General features: G+C 47.0%; 1 protein-coding gene across 1 annotated transcript in view; it reads left to right on the plus strand.

The window, feature by feature from the left end:
* The window catches only part of CACNA2D3 (calcium channel, voltage-dependent, alpha 2/delta subunit 3), an 869,108-nt gene that overhangs the window by 465,795 nt on the left and 377,355 nt on the right, over positions 1–25,958 (plus strand). Inside the window, exons 10-11 of the mRNA XM_012643362.1 lie at positions 8,069–8,158; positions 16,172–16,285. Coding sequence (XP_012498816.1) covers positions 8,069–8,158; positions 16,172–16,285 — 204 coding nt within the window. The remainder of the gene's footprint in view (positions 1–8,068; positions 8,159–16,171; positions 16,286–25,958) is intronic.

The raw sequence follows: 25,958 nt of genomic DNA on the forward strand, positions 1-25,958 counted from the left end.
GAGATCACTGAAACAAACATTTTAATTGAATACAAGTTTTATAAAATGTATTATACAAGTCTTCCAAGTGATCACACAGAAAAAGTTCTAATCTCGGTGTCTCCTGGGTCACATGTCTTTGCCAAGGTCTGCCAGAAATGAACATTGCCGCCACTAAGTGGGCGAGTGTGACTGCAAACCTGTGTCTCAGCACCCACCGCCCTTGCACGCGGGGCCGGGCTTTGCATTTGGGTGCAAAGGACTATCCGCCCGACTGTGGGGTGATGGTTTGGTGGAGATGAGCCCGCCGACCTCGGCACCCACAGCGCTGCATGTGCAGCACCCTGGGTGCTGCCTGTCAATACACCTCTCTTCACAGTCACGGCATCCTCAGAGCTTGGCACCGTGTTTGGAATTAACTGTAACTCTGACTTCTGTCTGCTCTGGCACACCGCAGCTGATGAAAGTGTTCTTCCTCCAAGAAACAGATTTGAATCAAATCGAGGTTTCCATAAAGTTTATAACGGATGAACTTGGACCTTCAGAAATGTCAGAAAGACGTGAAGGGGGAGGCCTGTTGTTTACACGCACACTGCCGCGCTGTGCGGAGACACAAAGCAGGCACTGCTGTCCGCTCCTGTCCACGCGGCGTCTCCCGCGGCGTCTGCTCGGTCTCTCGGAGGTCCTCAGAGCCTGGTTCCCTGAGATGCGCTCACAAGTCAGCGTGACCTCATGAGGAGGACGATCAGCTCGTACAGTATGTCAGAGAGTCCTCTCAGGCTCCAGCTTGCTCACTGGTGGGGTCACTAGCATGTCCTCCTCAGCAGGTACTTGGAAACGTGGACTGCTTTGGTGGAGGTGCCGTTCCACTTTAGGTATTTACCTATTGCAGAGAGTCACCAATTCTGGGCTCACCACCACCATCCTACATGGAATAATTAACGCTTTTGCCATCGAAGTGAGGATGTAGCTAATCCGACTACCTGGTATGAAAGAACAGTCACTGCTCACGTCCAGGAGATCTATCTTTTCTCTAATTTGGCACTGGCATTAAACAGCTGCTACCTTCAGACACATCAATTTGTTATACACAACGTGAAGGAGAAACGGGAATGGCTCAGACATGGTTCTATCGGTGTCTGTACTTTCTCCCCCAGATTGCAAACAGCTGGGCCTCTCTGGCTCATACCAGCTTTCTCCAGCCATTCTGAGTTCATCTTTGAGAAACACCATGTCACTGCTTCCCCCACCGGAACCGAATGACTGTCTGATTTACTGGAGCCCAGGCTTTGAGGTAGCAGCATCACGAAATGTGCACCTTTCCTGTAAAATATATGGCCTGTACACTGCCCCAGATCCCTGAGGTATTTGCCCAAAAGAGACTGTAAAATTGCACCAGGGGAGTTCTCAGACTAAACCGGAAGGTGGGAGACGCATCCCAGGTTGAGGCTGGGGTTGGAGGGTGGAAGCGTTGTCAGGAGGAATTATATGAGGATGAAGAGTCCATATTTATATTAAACAGTCTTGTGGTGTAATGTCCGTATCAGGTGGAAAGATAGTTACGGGCACCCTCTGGGTCTCTGACAAATGGGCTTTGGCAGTTTGGGTTTGGAGCTTGGTGGTGATGGGACCACAGAGCTCTGTGGAGGTCGATTTGGAAATCTCACTGAGGGGTTTAGCATCAGAATGGGTAGGCATGGTTGTTGGAACCCTGCTCATCTACTCAGGCTGATTTCACTGATGGGGGCCATATCTCTGTTTTAGAAGAAGGCAAGTGGTACCACATCTGTTACTGACAGAGCCGAAAATTGGAGAGCCTCTGCAGGGTACTCTCACCTTAAATGCCTTCATTTAAGTTTGCTGATGAATGTGTACCTTGAGCCACCTGAAAGCTACAGTACAAAGTGACCTGCTAAAGTCAAGCACACTTGAGGACACCTACACTGCAGCCGGCCTCCAGAATTCTGTGCTGCCTGTGAATGGACAGCAAGGAGCAGGAGACATCATCTTCCGTGTATCTCCTTTGCTCACTTGCATGCTCCATTGTGTCCACTGGATTTTACTTACAAATCACAGATTTGAAAGTAAAATTAAGAATTTCAGGACAGTGGCAGCAAAGCATTAAACCAAGTACAGGGCGCTTCCATGCATGGGACCGTGGGCCAGCCACCGCACATACCCAGGAAACCAGCCCTGAATAGGAGTGTGGCTTTCACATGAAACTAAATCTCTGGGACCTCCTGCATGCTGTACTTTATCAGGGCCGTAGACAGCTGTGCCCTGTGTGTTGAGAAGGGGCACAGTTGCACAGGGGTTTACATACCAGGCTCAGTGCCTTGAAACCCACCCCCCCTCATAGTTGCTGTGCCATCTTGGGCAAATTATTTCACCTTTCTAGCCTCTGTTGGCCTATGTGTAAAATAGGAATGTAATAGTACCTTTATTTTAGGGGTGTTAGGAGGATCAAGTGGAGTAACATATAAAAAGCACTCAGTGTCTACCTTCAGACCTCACTCAGCCAGCGTTGGCTGCCTTCAGAGGACCCGGAAAGGCAGTTTCTAAAGCTTTCCCATGGCTGAGTCACTGCAGCAACTCCCACCCATGCCCAGTGGGTACAGAATTCATGCGTGCAGTACTCGAGCGACCCGATGGGTGTCACACATAGGTGGCTATTAGTCCTCTCCCAAGTAGTGCCTGTACCCCCAGCCAGGGCCACCAGCTCTCACTGGGTCTGCGGATGGGGGTATTGTTTTGTCTTCGGAGGTCCACTTTCCATGTGCCTCCCTGTTCTTAATTGGGAGGACTCAGACATTTATTATAATTACATAGACAGGAAAAAGCATGTTTGCTGTTACCACAGAGAGAGTCATCAGGATGATTCCACTGAACCAAACGCCGATGGAAGGCGAGGGTTATTTCACCGGGATCCTGCGCTGGCCTGAATGCTGGGACTGGTTGACGGAGATAAGCGGCCGAGACGGTGCCTGCTGGCACTCGGGCACAGGAAGCGGGCGCTCACGCGGGCTCATCTCCCCAGGCAGTAAGCTGCACTGATTGCTTTGGACGTGAGGCCTTTTCCTGGGCAGCGGCATATGCTGCACGAGTTGCCTGAAGCAAAGATAAAAAACCACCCTCACCTTCTTTATTGAAGTTGAATAATGAAATGGAATTGTCACCATTTCCAGTAAACTGTTTATTTTAATTGAGAAAAATAATGGAAACTGGCCACCTCCTGGTACACGGTTGTTGAGCGTGTCCCTGTCCCGGCAGTCTTGAACTCTGTTCTGTAGCTGTGCTCTTGAGGATCTTGGGGTCCGTGAAATCAGCCAGGAGTCTCGATCCGCTTAAGGAAACCTGGCCCTTGCAGGGTGAAATAAATCCTTTCCCAAGGTGTATTAGATTGTCAAGTTGCAAACAAGGAAGTTGGCCCAAAAGATGTTTGAGGTATAAAGCTTTCTAGGATTTTTTTTTGAATTTTCAAATATTGAAGATAGTCCTTTCTTTTAGTGAATATAAAATGAAAGTAGCCTCACGTGTTTTCTGTCCCCACAGTACTTTCAGATGACTTCGTTTTTCCTGTCCTGTCAGTGAGAGGTCAGTGCAAAACCCCCTGCAGTAAGAGGAAAACCAAGGCACAGCTAGGGGAGTGTCTTCCTCGGGCTTGCACAGAGGGTGCGTGTCAGAGCGGGAGCTGGAAGGCAGTCCTGCCTGCTGGTCGGAGGCACTCATGCTCACTGCCTGGGCGCTTTCCCATCCCCATTTCACAGGGGACAAAATTGAGGCCAGAGAGCTAAAGCCACTTGCCTCGGGGGTTTCAGCTGGCGAATGGTAGGCTTGGTCTCCTGCCTCCCAGTTCGATTTTTTTTCCCCAGAGTTTGTAGGGCCTGTATACCAATTGCTGCCATACAAAGATAATGATGTGATGGCATTCAGTATAACACTTTCTGAATCTTACAATGGCTGCAACTGGGAACAGAGGAAAAGAAATCCACAGTGATGAGGAGGATGCAGGGCAGTCAGCCAGGCCCTGTCCTTAGCTTCCAGAATCTACCTTTGGGGTACATGTGGCTGGGATTCATCTTCAGCAAAATCACAAATTCCTCCATGCCACAGGTAGTCGAAGCAGTGGCTGTTAAATCCAGGAGCACTGAGAGCCTGTCTTGCCCTGTCTGGCACAGGTACATAAACCACACTGGACAGTGACGGTGACTTAGAAGAAGGAGAGGAGGGAACATAGGTGAGATGATGCAGGGGACGCTTTGGAGAGGTATTGTCTCCGCAGGCAGGGGGCAGGTAGCGTCATTGTGACAATCACAGGGGTCCTTTCAATTAAGCAGCCCCAATCCAGCTAAAACTGATTAAGCAAAGGAGAAAATTTATTGGCCCACTTACCTAAAAGCCTAGGCATGCCTGGATGTAGGGGCTCGAGCCATGTTGTCCTGATCCTGTCTGGCTTCTCCATTGTGGGCTCTGCTCTCCTTGGCTGTCGCTCGCCTTCATTCAGGTGTGCTCTTCCTGTGTGGCAGCAAGCTGACAGCTGGCAGCCCAGACTTCCTCCCTGACCTCTCAGCAATCCCAGTGGAAAGAGATAGCCTTTTCCCACACATTCCAGCAAAAATCCAGGGGTTGGGTCAATGGCCACGTGTGACTGTGGCCCAGGGATGAAATTCACAGATTAGACAGGCCTGATAAATAGAACCACCCCTTGATCTGGGAGGGAGGGAGATGCCGCCTCATCGAAACCATATAAATTACAAGGTGGTGGGAGAGAAGGGGAATCAGAAGAAGGGGATGGATGCTGGATGGCAAAATCACACACATCGACTAGGTATAGGCCTTGGACTTTCCCCTGACTCACCATTCATCGTCAGTGGCTTGGCAGGGAGGAAGGACTGTTCAACCTTGCATCTCTGGGTCATCGCTGTCCAGTTGCACTTTCTGCAATGATGACGATGTTCTTTAATCTGCACAGTTCAGTGCAGTAGCCACTGGCTGGCCACATGTGGCTTAGGAGCACTTGATATGTGGGTTAGTGCTGCCAAGGAACTGAATTTTTAATGATAGGTGATTTTAATTTAATTTAAATGTAAATATCTACCTGTGGCTCATGGCTACCGTATTGGACAGAGCAGCTCTTACTGGAAGTCACATCATGGGACCTAGTTTCCTGGAAGGTAACACCTGTTTTTTGGTAGGAGAGTTGGGTGGACGGTGGAATGCAGCCTATAACCTGACTTGGCTCAGATTATGGAGTGGGAGAAAAGGGAGTTTGGAAATGACGGACAGAAGAGAGAAAGAAACAGAGCCCTTCCTCTGTGGCATCATTTGGAAGTCTTTAACTTGAGGAAATATTTTTTCCATCTAATATATGAAACAGATTTGTACAAGGAAGAAACAAAATACAACTGACTTCGTTATAAAAGCAAAGTGAAAGGAACTCCATGGACTGTTGTTGCATTTAACTCTAGGTGTCCAATACTAAAGGTGACCACTGCCTGAAGTGGCATGTGACACACAGCTACACATAGATTAAAAGAAAAATTAAATGTTGTTCAGTGTTGTTAAAAAAAAAATCTGTGTAGACTTGTGTGATGGAGCACAATTAAACACAGTTGATGGAAATGACATCAGATGAATGGAATGAACTCGGAAAGGCAGAACCTGGCCACTGGGATGTGAACCTGGGCCAGTTAAAATGCCAGATCTCAGCAAGCTGTGTGATGGGTGCTTCACAGTGCTCCATGTCCCAGGGTATATGTGTGACCACAGTCGGGTGATGCTTGCTGAGCCTAAGTCCGCTTGGTGGCTGGTTTCCTAGGGTGGTGGTTGGTGGTGAAGACACACTGCACCTGCAATGGGGATGCCTGGCTCCCTCAGGCATTTGTCACCAAGTGTTCATGGAGGACCTGCCACATACTTGGCATCCTGCGGGACCTTGGGAATTGGGCAGGGAGAAAATGGAAGCACAAGGCTTGGCTCCTGGCCATGTGGTTTTCTTGGTTCTCCGGCCCTTGGCATTTTTCTCCCCCATCTCTCAAGCAACTTGATCATCTCCTGTAGACTCAGCCCCAGCCCAGGCACAGGGATGAAAAGCAAACATTCCAGAGCCAGATTGCCCAGGTACATGCTAAGCCCATGCCCAGTGCCTCGCATACAAGGTGCTCCAAAAATTAAAAAAAGCTTTTATTTTGCCAATTTAGAGAAGCAACAGATGCACAGTAGAGAGAATGAAGGCATTAGAGTAGGTGAAGCAGACCTGGATTGAAACCTGGGCCAGGCAGCTAGGAGGTGTGTGAATTTAGACACAGTGCTGAGCCTCAGTCCCCCCATCTGTAAAGTGGGACAATGGAACCTCACCATGTTGTGATTTCTCAGTTGCACTCTGTTTGTTAAGGACCTGACACAGAGCAGACTTCAATAATGGTGGCTGCTCTGGTAGACCACCAGAGGGCAAGGTTGCCGTGGGGAAGGAATGGACTGGGGAAAGGGACTTGCCAGTTGTATGTATCCCCAGGGTGAGTCACCGATTTCAAGTCCAGCCTTGATTTACATTAGGCCTTGTTTCAGTAAAGCTGAATCACCGCGGGGAGCCCACCCAAACTCTGGAGTCCACGCTGGCACCATCTTGCCAGCAAACCTGCAGCCCACCCCAATGTCTGGTGGCCACTGTTGCTTCCCGAGGGGCCCAGGCAGGGCAGAACAGCATTTAGGACCATAGCCATGGCCCTGGATCGGTCTCTATGATATGTTTTGATTCTGTGCTCAGGTTTGGGGGCCCCGGGCTGTATGTTAGACACATCCTGAATGGGTGTCACCACCTTAGTGCTGATGCCTTGCTGTGGATGTTGCTGAGTCCCAGCCTGTGGTAAGAGAAGGAAAGCCACTCCTGGGCCAGGAAATCACCATAGACACTCTCCATGAGCTCATCCTTCCCGCCCCTCTCCCTCCCGTAACTCCTCCAGCCAGTTCCCCCGGCAGACTAGGGTGTGGACGCCTTTGGAGAGAGAATAATCCACTTCAATAGAAAAGGAAGGGTTTAGGAATGAGTGGATGAGAGAGTGGTGGCAGGCAGCTGCGCGCTGTGGGCATGGGCTCTGGGCCGGGGGCACTGCGCACATGCATGTGTTCCTGGGCACATGCCTAGACCCACTCTTGTCCCTATGTTGGGTGGCAGAAATGTGGGGGGGGAGGGGGTTTGCAGTTACTTTTTTATTGTCCCCTCGAGTCTCCAGCTGATGCTGGGCTTCTGCAGAACCAACACAGCCAGAGGGACCAGTTCTGGAAGAGACTCGTTCCCATTCCGCAGACTCTTTGAAGCTGTCCTGGCTCTCTAGCCTGTGTGGTCTCCCTTGCCGTGATTACAGTTTTCATGTTGAGATCCAGTCTTTATCATTGCTCCTTGGAGATTCCTGTTGAGCACCTCCTGTGTGTATCAGATATGTGGTAGACATGGGACACGGACTAATGCTCTGTCGTGAGAAATTTCAGTCTCGAGTGAGAGCAGAGTTTTGTTAGGCAGTTGCACACCTGGAGTCTCAGTGCAACATGGATCTGAGTATGGGGTGGAGCATGGGGCTGCAAAGGAAGCATTCTAAGCTAATCCCAGGGGCCAGTCTGGGAAGGCCTCACAGGACCGGAAGGGGTGATGTCCACACTGAGCTCCCAAAGCAGGCAGGAGAGAGCAGGATGGGGGACAGGGAATGGAATGAGAGTGGGTTCCCCGTGGAAGGGAGCATGTGTGAAGCCCTGGCTGTGACCAGGAGTGGCAGAGTAGGGGGCAGAAGAGAGGAAGGGTCACAGGGGATAAAACTGGAGAGGAAAGTGGCAATTTTGTATGAATTAAGCACTTTTCACCAGAGTTCAACAAACTTCTTTTCCTAAACTGTAATAGAAGCAAAAACATGAATATTAAAGGTAAATTTTACATTGAATAAGCTCTTATGTTTTGGATGTAGGTGGAAAAAAATAAATTATGACCGGTTGGGTCTAAGAATGGTTGGTTTTGCCGTAGCGTGTGTCTAATTCATTTAAGGTTGGTGTTTCGCATAACAGGACAGACACTAATGGATTTTCTGCTCTGTTGTTTCAGCACTTCAGGGAGCATCTGGACAAACTTTTTGCCAAAGGAATCGGGATGCTGGATATAGCTCTGAATGAGGCCTTCAACATCCTCAGCGACGTAAGCTCCTTTTGGATGTGCCTTTCTCATCCCCAGGAGAAAAGATGGGATTTAAAAAAAATTGTGGACCAGTAATATTGTCAGCCCTGGCTGTGACTGACCAGGACCCACAGGCACGGATGGGAGGGTGAGGCTGGCCAGCCATTTAACTCATTTGGGAAAGCAGGTGCCAGCCGGCAAGGCCAAAGCAGCCAGCCCACTGCCGGGTGGAGTGGACGGTGAAGTGTGGTCAGTGGACTCTTCCACCATGTTTGTTGGCTCTGGGGCGTGGGTGTCTCTCGGCATTCGAACATCTTGTAATGCACGTTGCTTTCCACTTGAGAAACTCTTCAGTTTCCTCATAGAGCAAACTGATTTCTCACAGGTGTCTCATGGAATCACCGTCTGGGGGACGTTCAGAGGAGAAGGGCTTCTCTATGCAATGTATTTAGGGAGTACTACATACTATTCCTATCCTAACCCTTCTCTGGCCCCTTGGAGGGTTACAACATGCGGTAGAATATTCAAGGCTCCAATAAGTACAGTAGGAAAAAATCCTGCTTAACCCGGTGTTTCTTACACTTCTTTGAACAAAGAATCTCTTTTTCAAGTGGCACCTGTTAACATGCTGTGAAACATGTTGGGGAATCCTGGGCTGGTGATTCTGAGCCTTGAATCCCATGTATTAAGCTAGAACAATGTGCTACTATTATTTTCTTGTTACTCTGGGAGGGGTAGTGGGAAAAATAGTGACTATCAGTCCAGGTCCTGTATCATTTATTTAGCTGTGTGCTGCATGCTTGTCTATGTTGGACACTGGGAATACAACAGTGAGCAGAGGAGACAGCCTTTGCCTTAATGGCCCATGTTCTAGTGCAGAGGTCAGCAAACTATGGCCTATGAGCCATGTCCAGCCTGCATTCAGTGTTTTGTTGGAACACAGCCATGCCCACCATTCATTTATTGTCCCTGGCTCCTTTTGCATTACATTTGGCATTGCACTACAGTGACAGAGTTGAGTAGTTGTGACAGAAAGACCATATGGCCTGTAAGGCCTAAGATATTTACTCTGTAGCTCTTACAGCAAATGTTTGGGTACCTCAGTTCTACCCAGAAGAGACAGATGAGGTGGGTAGTGCTGTGAAGAACAGTAGCACTATTGTTCTAGCATGGTCAGGGTGCTGGAAGGAGGGAGAGATGCTACCTTATACAGTGAGGTAAGGGAAGTTCTAACTGCTGTAGTGCCATCGGTGTAGAGAAGGGAGTGAGAGAGCAGCCACGTGGGCATCTTGAGGAAGGAGTTTCCAGCAAGAGGAACAGCAAGTGCTCAGGCACCGAGCAGGGATGTTTAGCATATGTACCATACAGCAAGGAGACCAGTGTGAGGACAGCAAGGTGGGCAAGAGAGAGTGCTAGGGAATGAGATCATGGAAGTAGCAGGAGCCTAATCATGTAGAGACGTGGAGATACTAGTGAGGACTTTGACTCTTTCTGTGTGGAGTGGAAAGCCACTGGAGAGTCTGAGCAGAGACCCTGGGTTTCATCAGCATTTTGCTGGCTGCTGTGTTTAGAAGCAACTCTAGGAGAGCAAGGACAATAGCAGGGAGGCCATTCAATTATCTGGGTAGAACATAATGGTGGCTTGGCCCAGGGAGATAGCAGCTAAGATGTTAAGAAGCAGAAAAATAGAAACCACTCAAGGTAGTTCAAATAGTAGGAATTTAATTCAGGGAACTGATTGCACAGGGGATGGAAAAGCTGAGAAACCAAACAAGAAATGAAGTAATCCACAGATTGGCACCAACAGAGGCCATCTCCTCTCTAGAGCAGGGGGTACAGCGGGCAAGAGGGATGACAGCAGAACCTAGTCACTGTGGCCATCCAGATGGGACTAGAACCATGGAGGAGGCTGCCCAGCAAGAACTGGGACCTTGGAAGGAAGGATCTGTCCTCTGGAAGCAGTCACGGCCAGAAAAATTCCCATTCCCTGGAGCAGAGAGAAATAACTTAGACTTAGACACACCTTGTCTTCTTCCTTGCTCCCTCTCCCCTTTGGATGAACCTTGTCAAAACTGTGGGGGAGCCTGAGTGCTGTGGTTGGCAGGAAAAAGGCATAGGATGGTTTGAGAACAAGCAGGCAATAAATGGAGCAACATCCGTGTTAGGTGTCCAGCAGGAGCTGGAAGACCAGCTCGAGGCTCCCGAGGCCTTGCTGCTGTTAGTCCCAGGCAGCTCTGCAGGGCAGGCTGTCCTTATGCAGGTGGGTAAACGGAGGCTCAGGCAGGTGAGTCGTTTGCTCAGCATTGCACAGCTTGTATGTGGTGGTGAGTTACATTCGACTCCAAAACCTGAGTTTTTACTACTTAGCTCCGCTGACCTCTCAAGCGAAGGGTCAGCCCTGATTTCTAGACTGTCCTTTACCAATAATACCTATTGACACAAAGAAGGGTATTTAGGTCTCAGTCCTGAGCTGGCGTCATGACTGCGAAGGAGAAGAGAAAAATAAGAAAAATAAGCCAAGTGAGTTTCCTCAATACGAACCCAAAGCCATTCCTTCTCATCTCACACCGAGGGGCTGTGAGTTACAGGTAATTAACATTTAGGTAGGAGTCCGTGTTTTGGACAAATCTGTTACCAACACGTTAATAGTTTAGCAGCATAGCTGGCCAGGGCAGAGGGCCAGGCAGGCTGCACCTGTAAATTCTGGTGTGAACCCTGGGCAGCTGCCTTCTCAGGGCTGGAGCTCTACATCGCAGCAGGATGTTTCCAGGTGGCAAGACTAAAAAGGCTTGTCATGGTTTGAAAATTCTCTCTCTTTTTATCTCAGAAGCCCAGTGACTGGAGCAAGGGGAGGCTCCTCTGAGCTGGGGAGTCCCTTATTTGGAAGTCCACCCCACAGTGAATTTCTGTTTCCCTGATCTCTGGCCTAGGTGGTGAAGGAGTGAAAGTTGGGAGATTGCTGCTGTGTGGTTAAGTCTGTGGCCTCTGAACTCAGATGGGCTGGGCTGAGGAGCCCGACTCAGTCAGAGCTTGCTCTGTGGCCTTGAGAAAATGATTCTCAGTCCCACCCTTATTTTTTTTATCTGTAAAATTAAGATGGGAATAGGCCCAGCACTGGCTGCATAAATTGCACAAATAAAAGGCCCAGTACAAAATGAAAATACGAGGTCCCTTGTTCAAAGTTCTTAAGAGTTTTAAGGGAGTGATAGCAGAGTGTGGAACCAAGTGTGGAGCCTTTCTCAGTGTGGGCCAGTGTAGCTGTGCATGTCACAGGCCCTTGAGGCAGTCTTGGTAGACCCTTCCTCATGGGTCTGAGAGTGCAGGCAGATGAGGCGGTGCCTGGCCCCTTCCAGCAGTGTTGGGCTGGGTGAGAAGCACCATCTCCTTGACCACTGAGACTCTCTAGGTCTTTAGACACAGCTCCCGCTCTGATGCTTTGGTCCTACTCCCTGCCCAAGACCTCAGGAGTGTCTGCTTCCTTTCATCTTCCCCTCTCTTATGTTCCTTTCCCTGGAACCTTTTCTCTGTCCATCCCTTCCATGTATCACTTTTGCTCTCAGACATTCCTAAGCCAATGTTTCCCATAGCCTGCCCAGTTGGATACTGGTCTGCCAAGGTGTTCCAACATAGGGGTTGCGGTCAAGGCAGGGAGTGCTATCCTCCTCTTGGAGACTTGCAGTAAACTGGCACATATTAAAAGCCTTGAGAAGTTCTACAGCGAATGGACCTTTTAAAATGTATTTATATCAGTAGTCAAGTTTAGTGACCCAGGAACATTTTATATCGTATCATGAGCTCAGTATTAGCATCTTATATAGAAGTCATGGTCACTGACCACATTTTTGGGCAGAATATCATTGTATACTCCAAGTGAGTATATTCACACTCCCACAGGGACCACTAAGACCCAGAGAAATCACCAACACATGGTGGATTGTTTTTTCCTGAATCTTTGTGAGGGAAATATTTTTGAACAAGGATACCCTCCACATCCCTCCCTGCTCTGTCTTCCCCTGTAAAAACCCCTCTGGAGTCTGGCCAATCAGAAAACCAGATGGGCTAAACATAAATCCTGGAAAGCAAGAAACCGAAGCATCAATAAATGTTACAAAATGCCCCTGCTTGAGATTGGTTGGCAGTTGGTACTATATTTGTTTGAATGCACTTTTGTCCCATCCTGTCTCTTGCCACTGGGCTTTTCAGTAGCCAAACTCTGACAGACTCAGAGATGGCTACTCTCCCATGAAAATGAAGTTTTCTCTATTTTCTGCTTCATCAATATGACCTTTAAGTGATATAATTCTCTTCCTGTGTATTATACCTGCCTCTGCAAGCCAATAGGAAATAAAAAGCTATTTTACACACTTGGACACGCACGTGCGCGCACACACACACACACAACTGAAATTGTGATTGTGGCTTAGAACGGTTCAGAGGTTACTCTAATTAAATGGAGTTAATTCTGTCTTACAGTTACCTGCATTTCAGTTTCGGTGTTTGCTCAGATGACTTAAAGGCTTGCAGTTGTTGATACAAATGGCTTTGAAAGGAGCATTCAAATAAACTTCTAAGCCCCTTCTAGCTATTGATCTCCGCTGCATTCATTAGATTCCGTAAGAACACAGAGCGGGTTTGCTACAGTAGTTAGCATCTACCTTGTCATGTGACAACTGCAATTATCTTTTTTGGCGATGAATGTGATCTTTGCAGTGATTACCTTTTAAAAATTTTTCTTAGCCAATTAAATAAAATTCGGTGACATTTCAAAGACTGTTAATCATAACCAAATGCTCTAAATGTCAGGATGCATTGAAATTTTCACTGCTAACTGATGAATCACTGAACTAATTGTAGTTCATCATCAGGCCCTTGTCATTGTTATTATTATGGAAAACGCTTTCATCACTCTTGCTGTTCAATAAAAAAAAGTTTTAGACAAATATGAAGAGAAGAGATATTACTCATCAAAGCATTTGAATTTAATTGCATTCTTCAAAATTCTCTGGCTACAGAGTGCAGCAGAGAATACCAGGGGCCCAGCCAGAGAGGAGAGTAAAGCTTTTAAATAAACAGCTCCTAGCAGCCCTTTCTGCCTTTTCTTATATTATTCAAATACCTTCATTTCACCCCATTTCTTTCCTTTTGTTTGGGAAAGTGTTTCCAAGATGTTTCCAAATGAGTCACATGAACAATATAGCCTTAAGGTATTCTGGTTTTCTTTCCTCCTGAGGCATTTATGATCTGAAGTGTAGATCACTTTTATTCAGTGGATTGTTGTTGGATTGTTGTTGGATTTATGCAGTGGTGTGAAGGCCGTGTTCAATGCAGCCTCCCCAGAACACCTCCAGAACAGCCTGTTGATAAAACCAGGCTTACAGGGATATTTTTTCGTACGGTAGTAAGGAAGAGAATGCACTTCCATGACAGAGTCTTAGTAGCTTCTCAAAGTGGGAAGGAAAAAGTTGGGATATTTACTGAGACTTTGAAGTCTGGTTGAAGGTGGGTCTTTCCGTGTGAGAGGAGGGAGGGGGCTTTGTTAGCATAGGGTAAAAATCCTAATATTACAGTTGAAGATTGGTGGACAAGACAAGAGGAAGATTTTGAGGTCAGGGGTTCAAAGAGTCTTAGGGTGTCAGTTGTGCTCTGATGCTTTCTATCAAAGAGTTGATGGATCTTTCAGGAAGTTCCTGGAATAAGCAATAAAGTTCTTCGCAAGTTGTATCTTCCTGGGCAAGTATTTTCTGGGATAGTGAATTATGTTAATAAAGACAGTAGAACAGTAGCCACATGGAAAGCTTTGTGGTGTGATGGCTTTGGTTTTCAGGTGTTTCTAGCTACTAACGTGGTAGTGTCATGGGCCGTGTCTGCTGGTTAGCTCAAGTGCGCATGTCTAGTCTGAGTTGCAGGAGCCCTGCCAGGGCCAGGACTAACGTGAGGCAAGTGCCTGGGGCTCAGAATTTAAGGCTGTTCACACTCACAGTCACAGCCCTGGTGACTGCCCTGGGACCCAGGGGCCCTGGAGGGGATAGGGGATGAAGAAGCTGGGGAAGGAAATAAACACTTGTGGAGCCCTACCATGTATTGCCATCTGCACAAGGACTTTCCTATTATTGCTGAAAGGCTATAGGGTATGGAGAATCTGAGAGTAGACTCTAGAGCCAGACTGCCTGGATTCAAATCCTGGGTATGTCAGATAGTCGCTGTGTGACCTGTGGCAAGATAGCTAATTTCTCTGTTCCTCAGTTTACCCACCTGTATAATGGGGATATCAATAGTACCTACCTCAGCGGCTAGTAAGAATTAAGTAGGATTATACATGTAGCCCAGCATAAAATGAACATTTAACCTGTGTTATACCAACCATGTAAGGATATTATTCCCATTTGATAAATAAATAAATGTTTGCCTAGGAAGTAGAACTTATCCCAGGCACACAGCTGTGGTGCTGGGATGGAATTGAATGCTTTCTGTTATACCATGGTACTCAGTGCATGTTTTGTGTTGGCTTGGCTCTGCCCCAATATGGACAAAAGACAATTCTGTCTATCCATCCACACATCCATTAATCTTTCCATCCATCCATCCATCCATCCATCCATCCAGATATTTACAGTCTTCTCTCAAGTTAATGCAACTTCAAATTCCACGTTAGACTTCTAAACGCGTGGAGACTGGGTGTTAACAGCTTCATCTCAAATGCTTTATTAGCTCTCTGGTTCACCAGTAGCCAGCCAGCAAAGCCAGGGGCAGCCTCCGTCCTTCCCCAGTGTCATGGTCAATAGATTAAATGTACCAAACACACGCCCGCTCGGTGCCTTTGCACTTCCTGTTTGCCCTTTCTGGAATGCCCTTCCCCAGATACTCACCTCCTTCAGGTATTATTCAGATGTCATCTTCTCAGTGAGGTGTCCCCTGACTGCTTGTTCTAAAATTGCCCTCCCACACACACTCATTTTCTGTCCTCCTTCTTTGCTTTCTCTGTTTTCCCTCCTTAGCATCATTATCAAACATACAACGTAGTTTACTTATTTACCTTGTTTTTGTATGTCTTCTCAAAGAAAATGCAAAGCTACAGCAAGGGAAGAAATTTTTGTATGTTTCATACCCAGTGCTGTGTGGTCACTTAGCAAATAATTTTAAAATAAATGAAGAAATTTTGCATATTATACTGGAGGGAGTTTTTAACTACTGAAGGTTAAAGACTTTGTGTGTGTTTCCCATGCCTCAGCATTGCCATGTAATTATAAGGTTTTTAAAGGACATGGTGTTGCTTTGAATTGTATCATTAATAGCATTCATTAAAAGAATTTTTCACCCCTAATTCAGGAGAAGGACACACTGCTCCGGCAGCCATATTTGGTCATTCTTGCTACCACTCACAAAGGCTGAGAGCTTTTAAAATCTTATATAAAAGTGAATGTGGAAGAAGTTTAGGCTTTTGTATATCAGTGAGCACAATCTTGGAAATTCAACATGCCATACATGCTCACATATAAACGAATACATCGTATTACATGCTAGCAATGTGTATTTAAAGCACACCCTTAAAAAAGAGTTCTTGGGCTTCTAACCTGAATTGTCGTATTCCTGACTTTATTCTCTACATGTCTAAAACCTTGATTTTATTATGTGGTACGTTCTATACTTGTCGTACCCACTCAAACCAGCCTCATTTAGATTTTGAAAGAGATGTTGCCTCTCAGATAGAATTTCATTCCATGTGATATGTCCCTAAACGATTATTGTTCTACCTCCTGTGGACTTGTTTTCTGAAATGCAGTCCATACTTGAAGGTAAGAGAGGTTATGCATCCTAGAATCTTACTTCTCACCCCATGTGTGGTCTGTTTTTAGATCCAATTTGTCACAGCAAACATGGTGATCAGTGCAAAAAGGTACAGGTTCTGTTTTCGTGGTGCACAATGAGCTCTCATTTTGAGAGGCTTTCTAAGGCCCAGACCTCATGCCTCTGCAGTCTCACAGATACACAGAACTCTCAATGTGCGTTTTATTTTGAACTTATTTCTTTCCACAGTTCAACCACACAGGACAAGGAAGTATCTGCAGCCAGGCCATCATGCTCATAACTGATGGGGCGGTGGACACCTACGATACGATCTTTGCGAAATACAACTGGCCAGATCGAAAGGTAAGTGGATGCTGATGGCATCTGTGCCATGGAGTCCACCGAGACTCTTTATTGTAATCCCCAGAGTCTCTTTGGGTAAGTGCCCTGTGTAGACATAATCTCGTAATGACCTATGGTTTCCCAGCCTTGTGTTTTCTGGTCAACCAAAACTGAAGACTATGGCTTTGCTTGTTTTCAAAATGAAATTTTTTGGATGAGAGAAGAAATGTGGAAAGACATGATGGATCTGTTCAGTGAATAGATTCATTGTGAAGTGTGCTTCATCCATATTGGGCAGTGCCTTTCTTTGTTTTTATTTTCCTTGGAGCCAGACCTGCTGGCTGGCCCCAGCATCTGGTGAAATCAGCTATGGTGGCCCTGCAGCCATCTCCTGTATATATCATGTTTCTAAAGGTCCTCCCTGCACCCCAATGACCACCTAGATCCTTCTCTCCACCCCCAGTGCTGTTCCTCATCCTTGTCAAAGCTTGTCTGTTCTCTGCTCTAATCCTTCTTTTGTTTTCCAAGTTAGCATTTATTAATCTGGTGAGCCCATATATTAGTTAACCAGTGGCTGATATCAGTGTTTTTGGTGGCTTTTGACTCCCTGAAACCAGAGGTTCTTCAAGCTCTTAGCCAGTCTGAGTTCCCTGAGGAGATTTTTTAAATTATGGATACCTGGACCCTACCTCACACCTACAGAACCAAAATCTCTGGGGATGTGGCCCAGTAATCCATATTTTTAACAAGTTCCTCAGTGGGCACCAATGGATTGGCAATTGGTGGCCCCTGTCTCATCTAAATGGTGGAATTTTAGCAGGGAAAGAGAGGTCATAGTGGGGACCATTCGGAGGATATCACAAAGATCTTTTCCTATCCCATGTGCCGACTGCATCATCTGACTGTCTCTATAGGTACGTGAGACAGACCAGGCCCAGTCTGTCCTGCTTTGTCTGTTTTGCATATATTATTTCTGGGAATTAAACTAACCATACACACTTGGCAAAAAGAAACAAAAGATACATGATAACTTTGTCCTCCACTATATCCAAGGAGCACATACTCTTGAGGGAACATGAGATGGGAGATGTCATTCCACATTCCCTTTGTCATTCTCGGTCCACACATGTCTCTTGTAACACATGCATCTCACCTGAACAAGTGTGAGTCTGGTGTTTGGATGCCAACTCTTTCCCCTGGTGCCCAGCCTTGATGGCAGCCATTGCCTCTGAAGCTGGAGGAAGAGCTGGCTGAGCTGAGTGTGTGGGACTCTGATATGGCACCTGCCCAAAGGATATCGAGGAATAAATTCGACCCACCATATGCACTGAGTTTAGAACCCAGCCCTTGAATAAGGTGGAGGTTCACTCAGACAGTGATTTTAGATGCCAACAGTATTTTGGGTGGTTCCTCCAGGGACAGTTAGAGGCCAGAGTTAGTTCTCGATAAACACATGTGATGTGAAGGGAGAAGCGTACTGGACACAGGTACATCCGTGCAGCACACAACACAGTGCTGGGCATGTGGCCGCCCTAATTCACAGATCCACTGGATGGCCAAGTGACTGAGAGGGCCAGGTGGGAGGCCCCAGCGCCACTGAACGGGGGTAGGACCTTGGACATTTTGCAGCCAAATAAAATGTTCACAGGTGCCATGATATCTCACAACATGGTGCATTATTTAGGGCCATTTAGAAAAAAGAAGAAAGCAAAGTGGCCTTTTAATAAGCTGCTCCATGAACACCAAATGTTTTATTGTGTGAGTCTAATGTGTTATCTCACATGAATTTTTTCCACTTGGTGATACTCGGTGGATAGCACTTGACCAAGAATATTGGTATTTGAACATCCTGTTCTTACTTGTGGGTAGAGGAATGGGATAAGGGCTGCAAAGTCCGAATGCTACAGACAAAACACAGCTCTCTATGTATCTTTCCAGATGAACAATATTGATCTTAGGCCAGGTACGTTCTTGGATTAATTGAAACCACGGTCCTGGAAGTAACATTACATGAAGCACTTTCATCTACTATAAAGTATTATCAAACAGAAGCAGATTTTTTTTCTGTAGCAAGAGGGTCTTTTTTTCTGATTAGAAGTTAATAGCAGGCTCCCTTCCCACCTGCCTCATTCTAGAGAGTTATTAATATATATATAATAATACATTCTCTCCTTTATGAACTTCCCTGTGAGGGTGTAGATAATAAAACCCCAATATGCACGATTGTACAAAACCCCCAATCTGATTATCGTTGTGTATTGAAATGATATACAGTGTCTAAGCAGCTGTCTTTCTCCATTATTTTGAACATTAGCTATCTAGTAGAGGGTTATGTCATGCCATAGTTGACAATCTTCAACATTGTAAAAACAGGAAATGGGCTCAGCAGAGAGAAAAATTACATTAAGGCTGGAACATGATTCCCATAAAACAGTGGTTCTCAAACTGGAGCAAGTGTTGGTATCCCCTGGAGAGCTTGTTCCTTCACTTTGCTGGGCCCCACCTCCATCAGAAGCCCTGGTGGCATCTGAGAGTTGGCATTTCTGACAAGTTCCTGGGTGACGTTGGGGCTGCTGCTGTGGGAACCACACCTGGGGACCCACTGCCACAAGAAATGGCCCAAGGTGGGAGGTCTGGTCACTGCATGGGCTTTGCCCCATTGCTTCCCTCTGCTTCCCTTTACACTGACCTGTCCCTCAGTCGAATTCCGTGCACAGGTGTGTGTTTCTTGGCTCGGTACCTATTTTTAAAACTGTCAGTTACTGATCAACATTTTAAAATCTGGAGATATTATATAAAATTCTAAAGTGTTAGTTTCTCAATAATGGGGCACACCTGGTAATTTGGGGCCAACATTGCCATATGGCAATAGGTGAGTGGAGCTGAGAAATGGTGCCCCTCAGGCAGCAAACTCATACTTCTTCTGGCTGTGGCTCTCAGCACCACTGTGTCATTTCTTCTCATATGCCTACCTGCCCGCAGGCGTGGAGGCCCTGACCACAGCTCCTGATTAAACACGTCCTTACCATTTCCAAGGCATGGCCTGTACTATATTTCCCAGCCTCCTGAGATTGGTTCTTTTCTCTTAGGTCTGCCCTGAGCTTTCCCTCTTCTCCTCCAGCCAGAGGCCATCTTGTCCTTGCCTGAACTTGAAATTCCAAAAATCCCTGGGAATTGTCTTAAGGAAAATATAGCTTCATGTCCAATACTGTAATTGCTTCCTGGTCTTTTATTTTCATTCTTTTGTAAGTCCTTGAAGACAGGCTCTCTGCTTCTGAACAGTCTCACCACCTTACACTGCATCCCAGCCCTGCCTAGAAGGGTGGTATAGAGAGCTGGGGGCCCCTTCCCGAGCCCTGCACCCTTTTGGCTATGTCCTGGGTTATCTCTTCACCTTGAGTGTGGACAGGACCCGTGACTTGCTTCTAGCCAATACAGTCTTCTGAAGGTGAAGGGATTCTGTCTCAAGTCAGTTGATGTTTGAGCTAATCAAAAGGGATATTGTTCTGGATGGACCTTATTTAATTGAAAACCCTTAAAAAAGGGACTGGACCCTCCCTGAAGGCAGAGAGACTCTCCTTGCTGGTGTGACGAAGTAAGCAGCTGTTTGGAGAAGCCCATGTGGCAAGGAACTGCAGGCAGCCTCTAGGACCCGAGGGTGGTCTCCAGCAGAAAGACAGAAAACAGCCGGGCCCTCAGTCTCATAGCCATGAGGGAATGCGTTCTGCCAAGAATCTAAGTGAGCTTGGTGGCAGATGCTTCCCCAGTCAAGCCTCCTGATGAAAACAATCCAATCAACACCTGATTGCAGTCTGATGAGACTATGAGCAGAGGACCCAGCTTTGCTATGCCCCAACTCCTGACCTGTAGAAACTGTGAGATAATAAATGTGCTGTTTTAAGCCACGACATTTGTAATAATTTGCTATGCAGCAACAGGAAGCTAATACAAGAAGCAAGGAGAAGGGAGAAAGGGAAGAGGATCATTAATCATAGCAAGGCTATATAATATCCCCAAATATAGTGACTTAAAATAATGATAATTTATTATTTTTTATGAATCTGTGGGTTTACTAGGTGGTGGTCCTGCTCCATGTGGTGTTGAGTGGGGTCAGCTAGAAGTGTGGCCATCTGCCTTGCTTCTCCTCCCCACGGTTCTCTCTCCACAGGGCATCTCACCCTCCACTGTGTGTCTACTCTGCTCAGGACAGTAGCCCAGACTTTCTTACAGCTTGGCAGCTGGGTCCCAAGAAAGAGAAAACAGAAGGAAGTGGGGGAACAGGCCAGCGGAGCACTTGTGGGTGTCATTTGTACAAGCTATCGGCCACCTAACCGGGCTCTGCTCGAGGCAACTGCTTAATAAAACATTTTAGAGTAAGTTCGAAGAAAGAATGCATTATTGGTGATTTAACTACGAGTCTTTGAAGGCAGCACCATGATTGCCTATGCAATATGTCCCTTGCCAGTATTTTATTTCTAAGAGCAGAAATGAGGAGCTATTTATTCATTTATTGCATGCCATTTACTTTTGCCTAATATCTGTTGGTTAGTGATTTAACTGCAGCTTTTACACACTTGGAATAAAATATGAACTCCTCAATAACAAAGGGACTCGTTCCAGGATCTGCTCAAGAAATAAAGCTGCATACATTTAAATTAGGAAAGTGCCCACCGTCTATGTAGTTGCTCTTCCAAGTGAACTAAAAAAAAAAAAAGGCCATGGAGCTATTTATCCTAACTTCCCCGTGATGCACAAGATGGAGAAGCCCTAGCTGGATAGAGAAGAAAATGATTAGTTAAGTGATTTAAAGAGGGGCTGAGAAACTCTGGCCCATGGGCCAAATCTGGCCCGTTGCCTGCTTTTGCAGCCTGTGAGTGTGAATGATTTTTACACTTTTAAATGGTCAAGAAAAAGAAGAAGAATATTTCTTGACGTGAGAAAATTATATATAAAATTCTGATTTCAGTGTCCTTAAATAAAGTATTTTTTTAACACAGTCACACCCATTCATTTACATATTGTCTATGGCTGAGGGCAGAGTTGAATATTATGGCAGAAATTGTCTGGCCCTAAAGGCCTGAAAAATGTACTGCCTGGCTCTTTAAGGATATGTTTACTAAGCCCTGATCTAAAGGAATCTTTGAAGAGATTTAGACCAACCAGTGTACTGCCAAAAGTCATTGAGATACCCTCAGAATTTTATACGTTGGCTGAATTCAATAGAAAGTGGTAGTGGTGTTTTCTCTCTACCTTTCCTTTGCTTTTTTCTACTTGAATGAACTATATTAGCTACATAATAAATGGTGGAGGGCGTGGGAGACTTGATAGCAAATACTTCTCTTTGTGCTGTGCTAGCTCTTCTCAAAATGTCGAGTGGCCCTTTCTGCTTTTCTGTAATGAGCAGGTCTCTTCTTTCCCCCTCTCCTTGCTTTTCCGGGACTACTGTCATCAGAGCTGGGACACTGTACATGGTGATGGAGTTACTCAGAAGTGGGCTGCAAGGCTGGAACCCAGGGCCTGGAATGCAGGGTCTTCATAAATGTTACACTTGCCTGTCCCTTGAACCCTGCTTTGGTGGTGACATGGGCACAGGGAAGAATTTCACAGCTTTCAGGTGACCAGAGTTACAGAGGGAACCCTGAAGTGCATCCCTCTTTGCAGAGACTTAGGAAACTGAAGTCCCTCTGTCTCAGGCAGCTTGGGCTGCTGTAACAAAATACCAAAGACTGGGTGGCTTATAAACAACAGAAATTTGTAGCTTACAGCTCCAGAGGCTGGAAGTCCAAGGTCAGGGTGCCAGTGTGGTCGGGTTCTGGTGAGGACCCTCTTCCAGGTTGCAGACTGCTGATTTCTCATTGCATCTTCATGTGGCACTGAGCAGAGGGGGGAAACAAGCCCTTTCGTGACTCTTATACAGGCACTAACCCCATTCACGAGGGCTCTACCCTTATGACCTCACCTAATCCTAATCACCCCCCAAAGGTCCCAACTCCTGATGTCATCACATTGCAGGCTAGGATTTCAACATATGAATTTTTAAGAGATATAAACAGTCCACAACTCTCCCTATTACTGTAGGGGCAGAATCGACCTACCCATGGGTTAATAACCCTTATTTTGCCTTGTGTTATATTTTAGGGGTGGGATTTGGCCTGCAACTATCAACAGACTATGTCTTAGTTTGTTTCTACTGCAGTAAAATAGCAACACAGGCCTAGGTGTGTAGGTGGGTAATGACCCATCCACTCCTGTTAGATGTCACTGCACGGCCTGTCCTTCCCATGGCTCTGCGATGAGCCATGGAGGCATGCTAGAATGCTCTGTTTACTTCCTCTCCACTCCCCCATGAGTTTCTCTCAACAAGATAATATTTTAAACCAATTTCTTATATCTAAATTTATAAAACAAGACTAATGATAGCTTATTCTTATTAAATGCTGAGCATCAGGTACTGCTCTGAGTGCTTCAGATGTATTTAATTCTTGCAGAAACCTCCTGAGACATGTACTGTTGTTATCTCTTTTTCACCAATGAGGAAATCGAGGCACCAAGAAGCTACAAAACTGATTCAGGGTTCCCTCACCAGCGTTTGGGGGAGCTGAAGTGACCTCCCAGCAGTTGAATGCTGACTCTGTTCCCTTAACCAGGGTGCAGAGATCTCGAGGGCAAAGCAACGTAAAATGAGCATAGGTCAGAGGAAGAGCTGTGCGTACTGCACACACTGTCCTCAAGACAGTAAGTGCGGGAGGGTCTGCAGAGCGTTGGGGACTCGGCGATCTCAGGCCCGTCAGCGCTGCAGGCAGAGAGAAAGAGAGCGAATTGCGTGGGCTCAGGACGAGGTTGTCTGGGTGTGATTAAATGATTTTCCTCTTGTAAAAGGACAGGAGAACTTCAAAGGTAGATGCTATTTCAGTGATGTGTGCTGTGTGCTTTATTATCTGTTATCTTGAGAACAAAAGCAAGAATGGTCGTTTTGAGGCCATTTGAGAGGCTCAGGGCCCTTGGGGGATCCTTGATGGATCGGTGGTGGCCTGGTGGGGACTGCAAGGAGGGGACAGGAGCAGCCCTTGGTTTGGGGATAAAGGGGAGCCCTTGATCACACAATGGCTCAGGGGACCTGGCTTTGGAGCACTGTGGATCCCTGTAGGAAATCACCGTTCTTTGAACTGGTGTCGCATGCATTTCCAAGAAGGGACTGTCTGGGGGCTTTGCCCCAGGCCTCCCTCCCTTGTCATAACTTGGAAGATAATGCCTCAGTCAGCCTTGTCCCGGTGGCCTCCCGGTGCTGGAAGGCTCAGCTCTGCCTTGGCACCTCTGAGGTGGTTTTGTAAAACTCCGGAATCCCCTCCTCCTCATCTTCCCATGGGGCATGTGCCATTCTGGGGAGCAGAGTTTCTGAGCTGGGTCAGGGCTTATCCTTTTAGGAACCCAATCATTCAATCATCTTAAGCAATTTGGAAGAGATTTTTTGTTCTTTTTCCCCCCTAAACTACATTGTTCTCTTCTCTGGCTTTCAAATGATTTTACAAAGCATTTTCTTTGCCTTCCTTTGGATGGTTTAGAGAAGGGATTTGCCCACAGGCAACTTAGGAAGACATTAAGATCTTAATTCTTGCGGGGGGTGGGGGCCTCTCAAAATGCCCCACCCATGCAGCCCCCACACCACCTCCACTCTGGCTCTGTCTACTCTCTTTATCCCGTAGGACTAGATTAATAAGGGGGCTTGCGGGTGGCAAGGGCTGTTGGCAGAGGAAATAGAGGAAGGGTGTATCCACATGGGGGTAATACATTTATGCAACAGGTACTTATTTATGGCCCCTGTGTCTGGCAGTTCATTGTAACAGAGCCAGAGCCAGAGAGTATGGGGCTAAGACCCCTCCATGGCAATCACAGAGAGAAGATAGCAGGTCACAGGTAACAAGCAAGTGGAAGACCAATTAATTTGAAATCGCGATAAATCTTATGAACAAGACAAACAAGGGCCTGAGACAGAAAATGGGGTGGTGGCAGCTCTTGTAGACAGCGTGACCAGGGGGAGCCCCTGGGAGGAGGGCACGTGTGAGAGGAAGGGGCTGAGTGGGGAAGGCTGTCCCCAGCAGAGGGAACAGTAGCCACGGGCCCAGAGGAGGAGCAGGATGGCGCACAGGTGGCTGAGCTGGGTGGGCACAGGGAAAGGGTCACGGGAGGCTGCCTGGACAGGAGCAGCTGGCTCCTCTGGGCTCTGTTGGGCATGGTGAGGAGGTGGGATGTGATCCTAGGCCAGCGGGGAGCCATGGGAGGCCTTTGAACAGGGGAGAGACGTGAGCTGATTGTTTCAGAAGTGCTGTCCAGTGTCAGCCTAGGAGAGGTGGACGTGGGCTGCGCATGCGGTTTTGGTATGAATTCTCTCCGTAATTGACATCAGCGTGGGGGGTCTGGGTAGCAGACACTTCTACTTCCCGTGAATGCTCCTGACACTCCCGTTGCTCACGGCTGTTTTATTTCAGAGCTCACTTGTATGGTTACTTTTTTCTCTTCCCTTCTCCCCCATCCTTCTTCCCTCTCTTTCTCCTTCCCCAAATTGAAGCCACTTTTTGGCCTGAAAGTTTTGTGTGAGTTTGTGTCACTGCTGTATTTTTTCGAGGATGATAAATCCTAAAGCTGTCTTAGGAAAACAGCAAGAACATTCATTTCTCATGGTCAGTCAACGGTATGACAGGGAAAGGCATTTTCAGTCACCGTGTGAGAGCGCACGCAGGCCCTACTCGCAGCTGAAGGGAGAGTCGAAATGGTTTGTTGTCTCTGGTTTATTTTTAATTACTTCTGCTGGTATTAGACATCTTGTGACTCCAGCAAGAAGAACATGACAAGACAAGTTAGGAACAAGGCCCACTGATGCGTGGCTGCTGCCAGCCATTGAAAATTCATTTCATGTCAGAGACTCAGGGCAGCCGCCTGGCCACTCCCCTGGGCTTGGCATTGGTGCCTTGGCCTCTGCCCAGGTGCCGCTGACTTGGGAGAGCAGGTGGGGGGAGAGTGCACACTCCCACCAGGTGACTGCCCCCCATTCTCTAGTAAATGGCTATCCAAGTAGCCACTCTTTAGGGAAGCTCCTCTCCTGGTATCAGGGTGGAGTCAAACACTCTACTTACCTTAGCTCAGTATTTAGCGTTTAGGTCCACCGTGTGTGCAGCACCCCGATTGACATTCTCATTTCACAGGTGAGGAAACTCAGGGGATTTAAGTCGCTTGCTCCAGAGATCACACTAGGAAGCCGGAAGTCTGATCCTTACCACATCAAACTGTCCCCACATCCAGGGCCCTCAAATTGTGGCACACAGAGTCACTGAGGGGGTGGCAGTGGGGAACTTGCTAAAACTGTTTGTTTCTTGGGTTCCACTTTCTGCAGGTGGGACCCTGGAATCTGAATGCTACTAGGCAGCTCAAAGACTACACTTCGTGAGTTGTGAGGGGTTTAGTGCCCCCTCCACATCTTGGTGAAGAGTGTTCATCCAAGCTGGAGTACACTCGGAAATGCCACCCTGCATGATTGTGTTCCCAGTGGATCAGGCAGGGTCCCATCAGGGGCAGGCACCTACCAGTTGAACACAGAGAATTTAATGTTAAGAATTATTCACGCCTAAAGCTCTGACACGGGTGGGGCAAGGGCAATATACGTAACTAAACATTTGTACCCCCGTAATATGTTGAAATA

Source organism: Propithecus coquereli, unplaced genomic scaffold, assembly GCF_000956105.1.
Source record: "Propithecus coquereli isolate 6110/MARCELLA unplaced genomic scaffold, Pcoq_1.0 Scaffold1, whole genome shotgun sequence".
NCBI lineage: Eukaryota > Metazoa > Chordata > Mammalia > Primates > Indriidae > Propithecus > Propithecus coquereli.